Source organism: Aotus nancymaae, unplaced genomic scaffold, assembly GCF_030222135.1.
Source record: "Aotus nancymaae isolate 86718 unplaced genomic scaffold, 86718_ANA_hifiasm-v0.15.2.pri h1tg000001l, whole genome shotgun sequence".
Classification (NCBI taxonomy): Eukaryota; Metazoa; Chordata; class Mammalia; order Primates; family Aotidae; genus Aotus; species Aotus nancymaae.
In genome coordinates, this window is record NW_026988412.1 from 5050470 (window position 1) to 5067431 (window position 16962).

A 16962-nucleotide genomic window follows, 5' to 3' on the forward strand; every position below is an offset into this window, starting at 1 on the left:
TCATACCACATCTTTGACTAGATCTCAAGTTTCATGCCATGATAGAACTGGGGCTGGAGTCTTTTGTCTGATGCATTAAGTTTTCTGCTGTGTAAATTAGTATTTTCATCACATGAATACTTTGTATTTTCAAATAATCAGTCCAGGAGACATTTTTTTTTTTTTTTTTTTTTTGAGACGGAGTTTCACTCTTGTTGCCCAGGCTGTAGTGCCATGGTGTGATCTTGGCACACTGCAACCTTTGCCTCCTGGGATCAAGCAATTCTTCAGGAGACATTTTAAAGTCTGTATTTATAGGCATTTTTCAGATGTGAATTTCTCTTTAGTAATAATGATTATAAGAGTGATGCTTGGCCATTAAAGCCAGTCATCCCTGATACAGTGATTGCCTGCTGAGTCTGGAAAGTCTTCATTTTGTAGGTTTTGCCTCCTGACTTGGACGAGCTCCTGACCTGCAGTTAGCACATTGCTGCATGCACAGGCTGTACTGAAACGTGCTGGCTGGTGTCAGGAAAAGGAGTCCCTGTCTTCACTTTGGCTAGCATCCATCACTGTTGACAGAAAGTTTGTGGGCAGCCTCTGTAACTTGGTTTCATTTTTCCTGCTTTTCCTTCTTTAATGGAGGGGATGATGTGTTATACTTGGAGGTATCTCTTCATAGGTTTGCTGGCCCTCATGACTGGTGAAGCTGTTCTGTGCTGAGTTTCTTCTGCACCAACATTTCTATAATAGTTTTGCGTAACAAACCTTCCCAAACCTCAGCAGCTTCCATGAGCCTTACAGCAATAGGCATCTATTTTTTTCCCTCACTGTGTTGGGTCTGTATTGGCTGGGGTGGTTCTGCTTCTCACTGATGGTTGCCTGGGGCTGGCTCCAGACTGGTGGGTGGGTTCAGCTCTTCTTCATGAGTTTTCTTGTTTTCCTTGGGCTCTCCCAGCAACCACTATCACATTTTTAGGGCCTTTTTGGCCAAAGCAAGCGAGGAGATCAGTCCTGAATCACTGTGGGTGGGCAGCATCCAAATGTGTGGATGAAAGGAAGGAATGATTTGTAGCATTTCTACAAACCACTCAGGGACCTAGGCAGTTGTTTAAATGTGAAATCACCAGAATCATGTTAGCCTATAAGTAAGTAATGGTGCATTACCAATGACATTCATCCTTGTTGGCATTTTCTGTTTTATGTCTGACTAGTTCTTTTGCACTTCATTATTTTCCTTGTTCTCATTGAATGTTTCCAAATGACTGTTTCATTAAGTTGTCAAGTTTGCCTTATGTTCTTCACTTATCCTTTTTCCCTATCACCATGCTGTTATCTTGATCATCAGGCCTTCAGTGCCCTTATCCAGGGAATTTCAGTAAAATAGTAAAGGACATCTATCTTCAGCTACACATAAGACTGTAGGCAGGGCTTGGATGGCTCTTAGTTCTGGGTAGGAATGGAGGGCTGTGGGTGGTATAGAAGGTGCAGGGGGTCATTCCCTATCAGGGGAGAACTGAACATGAGCTTCTTCGTCGTCTTGATAACATCACACAAGGGCTCCTGAGTGAGATGAGGACTGTTTCCCTTCCTTTGGCACTTTCTAGGGGTCTGCTGAAGCAGGTTTTTGTGAGACTGTGTTTGACCATTCCAATTAAAAAGCAATAGTATTGCTATTGAGGAGGATTATATGTGGAAGGAAATAGAGGGATAATCCCATTGGTCTTGTGGATATGTTTATTGTTAGTACTTACTGCTGTATTAGGATTAGTGACCTTTGCTAGGAGCAAAATCTAAAACTACTAACATTTCTATAATGTTGACTGAAGCTCTTATAAGCACTCTACATATGCTCATTTTATCATCACAGCAGCCCTATGATATAAGAACCATTGTTAAGACCTATTTTTTCCCCCCCGAGATGGAGTCTCTCTGTCATTCAGTGGTGTGATCTTGGCTCACTGCAACCTCCCCCTCCCAGGTTCAAGGCAATTCTCCTGCCTCAGCCTACTGAGTAGCTGGGATTACAAGTGTGCACCACCATACCCAGCTAATTTTTGTGTTTTTAGTAGAGATGGGATTTCACTGTGTTGGCCAGGCTGATCTTGAACTCCTGACCTCAAGTGATACACCAGCCTTGGCCCCCCACAGTGCTGGGATTACAGGTATGAGCCACTGCGCCTGGCCCGTTAGCCCTATTTTTAGGATGAAATTGAGGCATGGAGTGTTTAAATAACTTGTCCAAGGTCCTGTGGCTTCTGCACTTGAACTCAAGCAATCTGCCCCGGAGGTTTTGCCCTCAGCCTTTGCTGTTGCCTTTCAGCTAGATACGGAGAAATACCTGTTAACAAGAGGTTTAGCTGGACAAAGGGGTGGAAGAGGGTGATTCTGGGTGGTATGTAGAAATTTATCTTTGAGGTTTTAGGTGAAAATAATGGAAACAGTTTACAATCTATTGGTTGGTGGTGCAGGAAAATGAGAAGTTATAGGAGATTTCTTTAAAAATTCAGAAATGACCTCCAGCTCTGCAAGGCTATCTGCCATTTGTTTGCCTGTGGTTAATTTGGCCATACTTCCCTGAGTTCTGTGATAGTAGTAAGGCAGTGTGCTAGCTAGCGTCCATTCTGTGCCAAACCCTGGAAGCCATCCCTTCAAAGGCAGTTTCCTGTCTGGACTCTGGAGCACAGCCTTGCCCTCCCTCCGTCTTCCATACAACCCTGAGAGGCTGTGGGGAGAGTTCCATGAGCTGCTTCTTCACTGTCACTCACTCCTGTTTCTTACCTTGGGCTTTTCCTCCTGCTCTTTCTCCTCTGGCTCTCCTACTCATCCTTAAGGTGATGATTTATTTCTTTTATATTCCTGACTGATTAATTCCCATTTGTCCCTGAGGCCTTTGTACCACTCGGGTATGGAGTCTCAGGACCAGGGCAGGGATTCTGTTGACGTCCTCAACAGGCTGTTTACCTTGGGCAGGTCGTATGAGATCCCGACCCTGAGGTTTCATTCTCTTAATCACACCTGCCCATCTATGTCATTGGGCTGTGGTGAGGGTCAAATAAAACTCATCAGCATTTCCTTTAAAGCATAAGGCATGGCGTAAATGTATGACATTAGCATTCCTAGCCTCCCCATGTGGCCTTTACCCACTCCCTGCCTTCGTACCCAGCTGGGCTTTCAGCCATGGTGCCTGTTCTGTTACTTGTTTGTTTACCTGTGCAGCCCTGAGGGCCTTGGATCTTATTCTCTTTGAATTTTTTAGAGCTTAGCACAGCTTGTTGGCATGGGTAGGGGCTTATAAATGTTTGAATGAGTGGGTCGAGAATGCCTGTCTAAAGGAAGTTTGTTGTCGTAGTCATCATTGTCTTCTTTTCGTTGTAATTGAGCAAAGCCTTCCTGTTATCTCTCTATGTTTCTTGAAATTTTTAGTCCTGTTAAAAATTAGGCTTTTGATCCTTTCTCGTGTTTCTTTTCGCAGGTTGTTAAATTCCATTGCCTGTGATTGCCTTCCCTGAGACCTTTGCTTACTTTATAAATTCTTCTGATGAGTCTTTAAAAAAAAGACAAAGAAATGATTCTAGGTATTGAAGTAAAGATATAAAATATCTGATATTTGTTATTTGGCTATTCATTTAACAAATGTGTTGAGTACCTTTCATGTACCATGCTCTATTCTTCAGGCTGGGGATGCAACAGTGAACAAACTTAGTATAAACAAACAGTGAATAAACTTAGTATTCACTGTGTATTGGGTTCCCTGAAATGTATCTAGTTGTCTTATTAGTGAGTACTTAAGCTCAGCACCACCAATGCCTTATCCACAAGAAAGACACTGGATGACTGAGGATACAGGTGGTTGTTACCTGGACTTTTGGCCTCATGAGAACATCTCAGTGTATAAGAGGGCTCCTTAAACTTGATGAGGACCCTCTTTGTTTGGGTTGCTGATATATGAGTGTCTGAGGGAATGAGGGAATAAGGGAGGGAAAGATGGGGACTTGTTGATCTCCCAGTAGCTTTCTGTGCCAGCTTGCTGCATCAGCACACGCACATCCTCCTTGCTAGGGAAATTGTTTGCCAGCTTATGGCCTTCTGTGTCTGAGGCACGTTCACTGCAGAGCCTACCAAGGGAGAGGGTCAGGGAGAGGATGGAATATGGAGTGACACTTGGGGGCACTTGCAGATTTCTTTGAGGAAGTCATGTGTGTTCCAGGCTCTGAAGGATGAGACCTGTTGACTAAAAAAGAATTAGTGCTTTAAACAATTAAAGTTAGTTTGATTCAGAAGTCGTGCTGAGGTTTGCAACCAGGGAGAGTCTTTCAGAGAGTCTGTTAGACTGCTCCAAAGTAGTGCTTTAGCCCACAGTTTATGTACAGGTGGTACACTCTACACATGCTCAGAAGTTATGTTAATTGTGCTCAGAAGTTACATTAAATGTGCTCAGAAGTTACAGTAGAGCAAAATCTTATCCAGGTTTGGGTGTGAGGGTCCATCTGCTTATAGATTATAGAGGCATAATCATTAATCCTGTCAGATATTATCTTATATACAGGAAGAGGCAAGGGCTGAGATAATTGAATGTATCTTTTCTGAAAATGCAGTGATTCAGGCAGGAGATATGGGAACTTGTGCTGTGTCTTGCTTATCATCTTCAGGGCATTCTTCTGAAGGGCTGTGCACAAAGTCTTTGAGTCAGAGGCTTTGTAAAATTCTGCTGGCAAGGGATTTTGTGAAGTTCTGCTGTTATGTAAGCAGGATGAACAAATGTAGTGTCTACATTTGTTATTTTGTCTCATACTTTGCTACTGAACCAACTGCATGAAGATCTGGGAGTGGGGTTAGCATCCTGCAGGGGCCCCAAGTGGGGAATGTGTTTGGGAAATTTGGGGAATGGAAAGAATCCACAGTGGCTAGAGGATAGGGAATGAAGGGGAGAGTGGTGTGTAGTGACGTTGGTGTTGGGTGGGGGAAATCGGTTAGGGCTTTATCGGCCATAGTAAAGAGTTCAGATTTTAAGTACTACTGGAGGCCAGTGGAAGGTTTTGAGTAGCTGAGTGATCTGATTTGATTGACTCTATTAGATATTTGTGTTGGCTGCTATGGGGAATGGAAGAAGAGTGGCAGCAGGGAACACAGGCAATGGGCAGAGGTCACAACCTGTGTGAGGGTTCATGGCCACATAGACCAGGCAGGGCCATGGAGAGCAGAAGCAGTCCAGGGCTGGAACAGGTGTTAAAGACAGGCTAACAGAATGGCATACTGGGGATGGGTAATGAGGAGTGACATCCAGGCTGTGGCTAGAGCAGCAGGGTGGATGGTGGTTCCAGCTTACTGAGACGGAAAAGCCTGAGGGAAGAACAGGATCTGAGGGAGAACTTTCCTTTGGATGCGTTTAATTTGAGAGGTCTTTAAGACCCTCACGTGGAGAAATCAGCTGGCAGCAGTCTGTGAGACTAGAGCCTGCAGTGGGAGATGTCAGGGCTGCAGATGGAAATCAAGAGTCCTCAGCAGAGATGAAATTTGTCTTTTGATAGCCCCAAGGATTTGAGGGTTAAGCCATTTCTTTCCTGTAGATTTACAAGTTGTAGTCATTATTTTATCCTTATATGTGTAGGCTAATTCATGAATTCTCAATTCATTCAAAAAATATTGAACTAAATATTGTGCTAGATGCATGGGACATAATGATTCATGAGATAGACTGTGGGTTTTGTGAGGGCAGGGAATATGTCTAACAGAAGAGACAGCTCATTCAATCAGAATTAAGTCAGGAATTCAATCAGAATTCCACCAGAATTAAGTAAAATATGATGTGTTCTGTGACAGGAAGCATAGAGTGGGGGCCATACAGCAGAGGCGTGGACCTAGTCTTGGGGTAAGGTGGGGATGTTTCAGCTGACTAGTGAGGGTGAGTAGGAGCCAGCTGAGTTAAGCCAGCTTCAGGAAGAGGGCTCAGTTAGTGGTAGATGGGCTAGCAGTTTGCATTAGAGTTGAAGTGTACAGAACTCTTTCTTGGAACTGGCAGATTCTGCACAAGGCACTCAAGGATTCCTGGGCAAGATTGTATAGCTCATAGGAATGTTAATATTCATATGGGTTGATGATACTAGTTTCTTTTTTTTTCTTTCTTTTCCAATGAAACCTTTGCAGATGATACTAGTTTCATTGCTACCTGTTGCACACAGTAAATTTGTTCCTTGCTAGGAATTTTCATAGCTCTGTGCCCAGCTTCATTTTGGTGCGGTAAATATAGTGTGAAGTTGGCAGCTCGTAAGGCTTTATAAACACCTTACATGCATTATTTCAAAGAGCCAGGGCAGATTTTTGCATGACAAGCTCTTATACTGTTGTCAGAGAAAAACAACTCTTCAGAATCATCTGCGTTACTGCTAACATGATATAATTTGAACATCATAATGTATATGTTCACATAGACTCACAGTGTTAGGACTGCGAAAGCAATTGGTAGCACACTGGTGCAGATTGAAGAGCAACATGTTTTTTTCTTAGTAATCCTTGCAGAATTTTAAGGAAGCTTTTTGTTTGTTTGTTGCTTTGTTTTTTTCTGTTTTTAAGAGATGGGGTCTCACTCTGTTGTCCAGGCTGGAGTGCAGTGGCTCAACCATAGCTCACTGTAGCCTCAAACTCCTGGGCTCAGGTGATCCCCCTGCTTCAGCCTCCCAAGTAGCTGGGATTATAGGTATGAACTACACAATGGCTGGCTCCAGGAAGCTGATATTACTTATCCTCAGGTGCTAGTGTGTTGTCCCAAAGTGCTAACTTCTTGGTCAGGACTCTGTAGATGATACCAACAACTTTGGTTGCTGAGGAAAATGTACAAAGGTGTGTACAAAGATGTGTTGACAGTGGATGACTACTTTGACCCCCAGCATTGTGAGGTTTTACCCAGGCTGATCAGGGCCCTTGGAAGAACTGGCTGTGTTGCTAATCAGCCCCAGTGGGAGTTATCACTGTGCTAAGTTCCCCACACCCCCTGCTTATCTACTGATAGTTTATGGTTTAGCAAAATTGTCTATTACAACAGGGGCAACTCTAGGAACACATGGTAGGTCCTACCGTGTCCATACGTGAGTAGGGGCAGGTCATCTAGAAGCCTGTGGTTGGGGAGCATCTGCTAGTTCATGAATAGAGCTGATTTCTCTTTTCATTCCCAGAGAGTTATGTTGGTGGGGAGGGAGCAGAACTTGGTCCATTTAGGAGCTCCACCAGCAAAGTTGTTTTTCAGAGGTATAAACCCATCCCTCTTCACAGCCTGTGTCAAAAACTGCCTCCTCCATGAACCTCTACTTCCTCATACCCTAACAGAAAGTCATGTTGTCCCTCCCCATACCTGCCCCCACTTACCTCCAGCGTTCTAGCTGGTCTGTCATTGCTGGTCCCTATCAGCATCGACCTCCCTGGATTGGCTTCACAGTCTCTTGAGCAGGGCTGAGTGGTGGGTGGTACCCAAGGTGCAATTAACTCTGTTAGGTGGAAAATAAACAAATAGGAATACTGTTTTGTTTTGTCTTGGAAGGGAATGAAACTAGTTGTACTTGCCTTCGTTTTCGTGAAAGTTGTTTCTAAATTCTGGTAATTGTATAAAGTGAATTGTCATAAATGGAAACTTTTTCTTTTCAGATAATGTGGATGCAAGTGATCTTAAGCAGTTTTTTGAGACCAACTATTCTCAGATATATTTCATCTTCTATGAAAATTTTATAACACTGGAAAATAGTTTGAAATTAAAAGGTAAGCATTTCTGTAGTTTTTTAAACATTCATGAATTTTTATAGTTGTGTATGTCATGAGCCACAAATTAAACATTTTAAAGCTTTGTTTCTTGCTAAGCCTTTAGCAAAGCTGTGAGAGCATGGTGGACGGGGTGGCATCTTTGTTTCCCTTGAGCTTTCACTTATACAGATGTTAATTGAACAACATATGGCTAGCAAAAATAGTAGAAGGAACCCTTAGAAAACATGAATTTCAAAGGAATAATTTACTTAGAAAGAAAGAAAAGTAATACATGCATATCACTAAAAAGTTTTAGATTCCATAAAAGGGTCTGAAATGAAGACTCAAGTGTCTTTGGCCCTGTGTGCAGAGGCAACCACTATTAAAGGTTTCCTGCATCTCCTTCCAGATGTAGTGTTAATGTATTATGTTTATATATGTTTGTGATTGTATTCTTTGAAAATCAGACCAACAGGGTCACATTGTAGATTCTGTTCTGTGTCTAGGTGGCAGGATAATGTTGCCTGAGGAGCCAGACTGGGTTGGGAACCTGGCCCCGCCCTTCTCATTTGCCCAAGCTGTACTTTTTGGGCAAATTAACCTCTCTCTGAGTCGGCTTCCTCCTGTCAGCATTAAACAGGTTCACAGGTATCCTAGCATTTTAGGACAGAATTTGGTACATAGTACATGGTCAGTTAGTAGTGGCTGCTGTCACCATCTTCTTTTATTTTCATGTAGTCTGTGGGCTGAATCTAACTGAATCCCCACAGCTCTATGAAGTAGATATCATTCATTCATTGAAAAAAGCAAGTCATGTGCATAAATAACTGAAAAAAGTTAGAAAGTCAGTTGTGCTGTAAGAGAAATTTAGACAGATTTCTGTGGTTCTTGGGAAGTGGGAGAGATGACTTCCTGCTGAGTGTATGGATGAGGCTTTGGGAAGAAGTGGCCTTGGGAATGGACCTTGAAGGACAGCAGGATTTCAAGTGTGAGAGAGCAGTACTGCTGGTGGAGGGGAGAACATGAATAAAGGTAGAGCTCTTCTTAGGACATGTATGGGAAATGCATTTCTTTTTCTTGCAGCAAAGGTATGTGAGAGAGATTTGCAAGAAATTGGATAATGCTTGCAAGGAGCCTTCAGTTCTAGGATAAGGAGTTTGGACTTTGCTCTTGAGGTGGTTAGAGCTCTTGAAAGCATTTGCTACTATGACAAGTGTCTTATAAAGTAGCAAGTGAACCAGAGGCAAGAACACCAATTGGAAGGCTGCTGCTGTCATTCATGTGAGGGATGGTGATGCCTGATCCGGGGAGGCAGTAGTTAAGGGAAAAGTGTTGTGTCTCAGTGTTTCTGCCTTCTATGCGACTTGGTTATAAGGGAAAGGGAGAAGTCAAAGATGCTTTCAGGACACTTGAGTTTGCTTTGTGAGGTGCCATTAGCAGTAGGAACCCTGAAGGGGAGCCAGATTTGGAAGCCAGGAGGGTGAAAGTGGCTTTGGGCAGTCTGTGTTTGAGGTTCCTTGGGGACACGTTGATGTAGGTGTTGGTTGGTCAGTACAATATAGGTGACTGGAGCTTAGGAGAAAAGAGGTGAAATCGTGCTGTTGCCAAGGGAAAAAGTATATTAAGAGAAAGATAGTGATGGTCAGAGCTTTCAGATGATTCCTTGTTTTATTGGGTATATGCAAAGAAAAGCAATGGAGTAGGGGGAGGGGTGCCAGGAAAGGGTTTTGTCAGAGAGGCCCAGGGAAGAGAGAGTTGAAGGCACGGAGGGTCAGCTTGTTGGTGCATGAGGTGCAGCTGGGCTGGGCAGTAAGAACTCATCAGCCTGGTTGTCAGTGAGTGCTGAGAGAAAGATGCTAGGTGAGGAGCGGGTCGGAATCCAGACAGATGCACATGGAGTCACAGGGTGGTGAGCTGGTGAAGGTGACCCATGAAAATATCCTTTCAGAAAGTTTGATGTGAAGACACACATTGTATCTCACTCTGGTCATGGGAAAGTTATTGAGGAATGCATTGGCCTGTTTGCAGGCTGAGGAGTGGGTCAGCTGGAGGGGAAGATAATTGGAGATGCAGGTGTTGGGGGAAGTGGGTTGAGACAGGTCAAGGAAAAAGAAGAGACACAGAGAGGAGTGTACAGGTGACCTTTCTATGTAAGGAGGAGCAGATAAGAGGATAGTGTAGATATGGAGACATTTTGAGGTAGAGAGGAAAAACTGAGGGACTCCTTGTCAGATGCCCTGATTGCTTCTGTAGAACAGAGGCAGTTGTCAGTCATGGAGCAGAAGAAATTCAGGATGAGGCACCATGGTGGTCTTTGATTGTGGCCATTTTTGCAATCTACTGCAAAGAATCATAATGAAGAACCAATAAAAACAGAGTGAGATTTTTGAAGTTTTTTGCTTTTAGTATATCTGTGTTTGATTGGAGTGCAAGGAAAACAGTGTACTCCAAAAAAGGAATAAAAGAAAATGTTTACTAGGAATAATGAAATCATCTTGTGATAACTTCAGTCTTTGCAGTTATTCAGGCCAAAAGTCCGGAGTTATTGGCTCTATCTTCAAAATACATCCAGAATCACTGGCCTGTTCTCATTGCCTACACTGGTAACCCTAAAACTCCTGATATCCTCACCTGGATTATAGCAGTAGCTACAGAAATGGTCTCCCATCTCCACACTTGTGCCCTCTTCCATCCCATAGTTTCTTGTCAAAAGAGCAGCTGGAGTCCTCCTTTAAAAATATGAGTCAAATCATGATTCTTGGCTTTTCTAAACTTTCAAACAGGTTCTCATTCCTAGTCATTACAGTTGGCTCAGGCTTCACCTAATCTGCCTTCCTTTGCCTCACCTACTTTCCAACCTCAGCTGTGCCAGCTCTCCCCTTTGTGTGCTCCAGTTTTAAGGGCCTCTGGCTGTTTTCCTACTATGCCAGACATGCTCAGCTACAGGAACTTTGCACTGTCCAGTTTCTCTGCCTGGAACACACCTCCCTTAAATTTCCATATGGCTTGCTTCCAAACCCCTGCATTTCCATATGGCTTACCTCCTAACCTCAAAGGATATTTTCTCAGATGTTACTTTACCAGCGAGACGTTCTCTGACTTCCCCAGTCAGAGCTGCATACTGTCTTTTTTGGCTTCACTTACTCATTTATAGAATGCCTCTCCTGCCAGAATATTAACTTTTTGGGGGCTGTATCCTCAGGCTTAGAATGATCCCTGGCATATAGACATTCTGGTGAATGTCTTTGTTGAGCTGTGGGGGTTCAGTTAAATCAAGGGTATACAGCTTATGCTGCCTGTTTGATAAATTGAGTTTTATTGGACACAGCCATATCCATTTATTTAGGTATTATAAATAATACATAATAGCTTATAGCTGCCCGTTTTATAAGTAAAGTTTTATTGGACACAGCCATATCGATTTGTTTTTGTATTGTCTGTGGCTGATTTTGTACTGTAACTGCAGATTTGAGTATTTCTAAGAGAGGCATGCAAAGCCTAAAATATTAATATCTGATCCTTTATAAAAAAGGTTTGTTGATTTCTATATTAAATGACGTAGGCCAAGCACTTAGCACAATGCTTGGTACACAGAGAGAAGACGAAAATGGTAACCTCTGCTGCAGGCGTTGTGCATTTTATTACTGTTGTTACTATCAGTAGGACAGTGTGCAGTTGCCCAAAAAGATATACTACTTTTATAATTATCTGCCCTATGACTTATATTACGAAGTTAGAAATTTTTCTTTGTTTGTGCTGTGCATTCTGCCATAATTTAAGCCAATAAGTAACTGGTTGAGAAATGAATAAATTACCCGTCATAGTTTGGTAACAACTTGGAAAACATGGAAGCTGTGTTTAAACAGCTAGCAGGGGCAGCTCCGCCAGGTGTGGACCCAAGCAGTCTGGCTCGGTTGTCTGTTTGGAATCCTAATGGGTTCTCCACACTGCCTCTTGCTATTTTTTGAATAAATGAATGTATGTTGAGGCTTACTAGTTTTAAGCTGCCTTTTAGCGTAATTTGTAATGTCCTAAAGTTTAAATGATGTAATGATAATCAATTCTTTTTTAATATTCCAGGGAATAATAAATCACAAAGAGAGGAGCTGGACTCCATCCTCTTCCTTTTCGAAGTAAGTTTTGATTAATTCATTTTGCTTTTATAATTCTTATTGGAAATAAAGTATTTTTGATCTTTAATTTTATTTGAATACAAATAAAAAAGCTATTGATGGACATATATTTCCTTCTTTCCTTCCTTCCTCCCACCCTCCCACTTTTACAAACAGTGCTGCAAATAATTTTCTCGTGATTTTCTTTTTTGCAAACGTGGGAGAATTTTTCTTGTATGGATACCTAGATGTGAAATTATTAGATGGAAGATTATGCATATCTGAAATAGCAGATATTGCTGAATTGCTCTCCAAAAGGTCATGTATTCACACTGAGAAACTGCCCTGTAAAAAGTAAAAAAAAAAAAACCACAAATACCCAAAAATGTTATGTAAACTAATGTATAAGTCTTAGGCAAATTTCCTATACTCTAATATTGGAGATGATTTGTCTTTTATATATACACACATATATGACATATATATCTGACATGCAGAAACTCATTTTTAATATATATTTTTCTACTAGCGAGGTTATGATCTTTTTATGCATCTGTATATCTGTGTGCATTGATCATATCTTCAAAGTTGAAACAGTGTTTAGGTGTGGTTTTTGATTTCTTAAGCTTAAAGTCTTTCTTGTCCAAATGTATTAGATAAGTGGCCAGATTTCGGGTACCTACCTGGAGAACAGACTCAGAACTGAATTATAGGTTCTGAAAGTTCATTGTTGATTTTTGAGAAATTATTTATGGTTTAAGAGGTGTACGCTTAGGTTGGTGTAAGAGGATAAACTTTTATGGCTGTAAAGGAAAGGCCTAATGTGAACAGGTACAGAGCTGGCTGGAGGGGGAAGCCACTGTAGGAAAGATCTCCTACAGTAGGAGAGTTCTCCAGGGGCTTATGGTGAGGGGCTTTCTGGGTTTATGGGGAAAAAAACAAGTTATGGGAGACTTCTAGCCCAGGACTTGGCTTCATGACTAGTGCTCAATAACCCTGGTTCCCCTTTCTCTCCTTTGAGAGCTATACTCCTTTTCCACAGTACAGACATTGATTCACTGCATATTCTGTAGTGATTATTATGTTTTCTGTGGTTACCCTCCTTTGAATGAAACCCGTGTAAATGAGTTGTTTTTAATAGGAGCTTTAAGTAAGTGTTTTACTTAAATATGAATCTACTGACCATCATTTGTTTGAACTATTTTATTGACTTAATTATTTTATTTGTGTAATGGTTAAAGAATCTATAACATGTAAGTTAGGAAGCATGGTAATAAAGCACATACTCTTGACACCCTCCCCTTCCTCATTTTAGCTACTGAAAGCTACTTAAGTGCTCCTCCACCATCCTTTCTCACCTCTGTGTCAGTCGCTCCTCTGCATTTTATCATTCTCTTTCTTTTAAAAAATGGCTTTACCACATGTATTTGTATCCTTAAGTAATTTCTTGTGTGGTTTTGTTTGGTTTTGAGTATAATAGAAATTGTCTTCTACGGTACATAATCACCTTTGACTTGCTTTTAACCTCAACATTAATTCTAAGATTTATCCATGTTTTTAAATTTAGTTCAAGTTTATTCATTCCCACTGCTGGATTACGTGAATGTATGCGATTTGTTTAATTCCTACATTTTGTCAAAAGTTTTTTGTTTTCTTGGTAGACAGTCAGATTGTCTGTGAGTAAGGAATGGACATACTTGCCAGTTGGTCTGCTTTCTGCCCTGACTCAGCATTCCAGTACATTGGTAAATGGGAGTGATAAAGGGTCATCTTATTTTTGATGTAAAGAGTTTTGTTAATGTGAAACATTAAGAGTAATATTTTCTGTAACTTTTTGGTAGATTTTATAACAAATTAAATAACTTCATTTCTGTTCCTAGTTTGAGATTTGTTTAAAAAATCATACATGGGTTTTGAAGTTTCTAAATTTTTTTTTTCTTGAAGAAAATTGATTGAGGTGACAGTGATTCTTCTTGAGTATTAATATGGTGAATTGCAATTCTAGATTTTTGGATGGACTTATTATTATTATTATTTGAGTCAGGGTCTTGCTGTATTGCCTAGGCTGGAGTACAGTGGTGTGAACATAGCTCACTGCAGCCTTGACCTCTTGGGCTCAAGTGATCCTCCTGCCTCAGCCTTCTGAGTAGCTGGAATTACATGTTTGCATCACTATGCCCAGCTAATTTTATTTTTTTAATTTGTTGTAGATATAGGATCTCCCTGTGTTGCCCTGGACTCAATCTCCTGGGCTCCTGGTTTCTCCCAGAAGATTGGTCTTTGCTTTTGCCAGGAGTCTGGGAATGCTCTTGATTGAGATCACTTTAGCTCCATTGAGGGTTCTGGTTTATTAATGGAAATTCAGGTTCAGTTCCCTATACTTACCATGGATGAGGACTAGGGGCTGGAGGGAACAGCCACCTGTAGATCCTAGCTCCAGTATTGGCATCAGCTCCTTGACACTCTGCAGATTTTTCTTTTGCATGTTGCTCACAGATCAGCTTTTGGCTTACTTGTCTTCTGCCTCCTTTCCACTTCCCTCTTTACTCCTCCTCCTTCTTCTACCATTTTTTAGTCCCTCGTTAGTTTCTCTGTGTTCTCCAAAGCCCAGCAATGTTTTAAGAATTACGTTTGTTGTCGTGGATGTAACGACTAAGTTGACCTGCAGCAGGAAAGCCTTTCAGAGACCTTAAACTTATCCCTTTCATAGAAGTTTCAATGCCTTCCCTTCATGTCCTTAAATACTAGACTAAGGAGGGTGTTGATACTGTTACAGTACCATTTACAGAGGATTAGTTGCCTATATAATAGAATACATATATATATATATTACTCAAGGCTTCATAAAACTTTCATTTGGCACGGTAAATATGAATGAATAATAAACTTGCATTACTTTTTATTTATGCTTATGTTCCCTGTGTCTCTGGCTTTAGAAGGTAGATTGTAATTTGTATGTTTCATTCTGGGTGCTAAGTAACTTCATTGCTGCCTTTGTAGGATAGTGCTGTGTAAAGTGTGTAAAGAGATAGTTTATAAGGGTTTGGAAGTGAATACTTACCAATTTGTAAATAATTGGGAAAGGCTCCCTTGAAAAGAGGTAGAATTAATAAGATGTGTTAAATCACAAAAGTGATACCATGTAGAGATACTCTGTAAATAAGAAATGGCTTGGAAGAAAGCATAGAGGTAAGAGATAAGAAGGCATGAAAGAAGAGTATGTAAAGAGAGCTGCTGTCTGCCTTGTAAGTCAGGGATGCACTGAAAGGGAGCCTTGGAAAAAGAAAACAGTAATTTTTAGATGTAGAGAGTATTGGAGACACTACAGTTTCTGATAAAGTAAATGATGTGCAGTGAAGGCCACCAGCCAGTCAAGGTGATGGTCTCAGGCAGTGAGCAGACCTTTTTGCCTGCCTTCCTCTCTAGTGGGAACACTTGCACCTTTTGGAAGTTGACCTTCCAGCTGCCTTTGCCTATTGCTTCAGATATGTGCACCACTTAGAGTTTCTGTTGTTGGTTCATGGCTTTTTTTTTTTTTTTTTCTGAGAGAGAGTCTCGCCCTGTTGCCCAGGCTGGAGTGCAGTGGCTTGATCTCGGCTCACTGCAACCTCTGCCTTCTGGGTTCAAGCAGTTATTCCTGCCTCAGCCTTCTGAATAGCTGGGACTACAGGCGTCTGCCATCATGCCCGGCTAATTTTTGCATTTTTCAGTAGAGACAGGGTTTCGCCATGTTGGCCACGCTTGTCTTGAACTCCTGACCTCAGGTGATCCGCCTGCCTCAGCCTCCCAAAGTGTTGGGATTACAGGCATGATCCACCACTCCCGGCCTATCATATTTTTTTTACTATCGTTATGACTCTACTTTTACCGTACTTTAAATATATACTTCATCTATCATTGCTTTGTATTTCAAATGGAGATATGGGGATGATGGTGTGGGAGTCCAAAACATGAATTTACATTTACCATCTTGACTGGAATCTACATGTTTTACATGGACTAGCCTGTTTAATTCTTTCCTTCTGAAGTAGGTTTGGTCTTCCCAGTTTTTATGAATGAAATGTTGCAGGCTTTATAGAGTTAGGTGACTTGCCCAAGGGTACACACTTAGGAAATGGGAGAGTAGGGATTTAACCTTTAGTCTAACTCTAGAACCCATTTTCTTAACTTACTGCCATGCTCCCTACCACTTAGGAGTGTTGGTATTATTCTGCTTCCTAAGCTGTATTTCATAGGCTGTCTATATCAACATGTACTATTATTTACAGTTCATTCATTCATTAGAAACATTTATTAGGTATGAACTGTATCAGACACACATAGGTTCTGGAGATACAACAATGAACAAGGCAGAGAGAGCCTCCTGTCCTCATGGAAGATAAGTTAGCATTTTGTGGTGATGTGAAGAGTCTACTGTCAAGAGTGAATTTATGTCAGAACTCCAGTAATGACTTCTGAGTCACAGAAAATCCTGAATGGTTCTTTTCAGAAGGGATATTTTGGTGATGGCTCTTGAATTAGTTAATCTGCATAAGGGAAAGGAGGGTTGGTGTAGAAACACAAGGTACCTGGTGAATGGGCTTCAAGATCAAATAATTCACATGACCTTGAGGACCTTCTGGATTCAGGCTTGAGAGGTTATTTATTTATTTATTTGAGATGGAGTCTTGCTCTGTTGCTCAGGCTGGAGTGCAGTGGTGCGATCTCGGCTCACTGCAACCTCTGCCTCCTGAGTTCAAACGATTCTCCTGCCTCAGCCTCCCGAGTAGCTGGGACTACAGGTGCTTACTACCACACCAGGCTAATTTTTTGTATTTTTAGTAGAGACAGGGTTTCACCACATTAGTCAGGATGGTCTTGATCTCCTGACCTCCTGATCCGCCTGCCTCAGCTCTTCTAAGTGCTGGGATTACCGGCACCTGCCTCAGCCTCTCTAAGTGCTGGGATTACCGAGGGTGCCCAGCCTTGAGAGGTTATTTTAATGGTACCTGAGATTTGTTTTAATCAGGTGTGGTAAGGCACAGAAACATGAATATGATTGTTATGAAGGAAGATGTTTTGGTTATGCTCACAGTCCTCTAGAAACAGACATGTCACACAAAGCCACATAGGGAAGCACCGAAGCAAAATCAGTAGGCAG

General features: G+C 41.6%; 1 protein-coding gene across 3 annotated transcripts in view; it reads left to right on the plus strand.

Annotated features, from left to right (window-relative positions):
* The window catches only part of RALGAPA2 (Ral GTPase activating protein catalytic subunit alpha 2), a 330878-nt gene that overhangs the window by 25134 nt on the left and 288782 nt on the right, over positions 1 to 16962 (plus strand). For all 3 annotated transcript variants that reach the window (XM_064375258.1, XM_064375283.1, XM_064375285.1), the window contains exons 2-3: positions 7618 to 7728; positions 11791 to 11843. In XM_064375258.1, coding sequence (XP_064231328.1) covers positions 7618 to 7728; positions 11791 to 11843 — 164 coding nt within the window. The remainder of the gene's footprint in view (positions 1 to 7617; positions 7729 to 11790; positions 11844 to 16962) is intronic.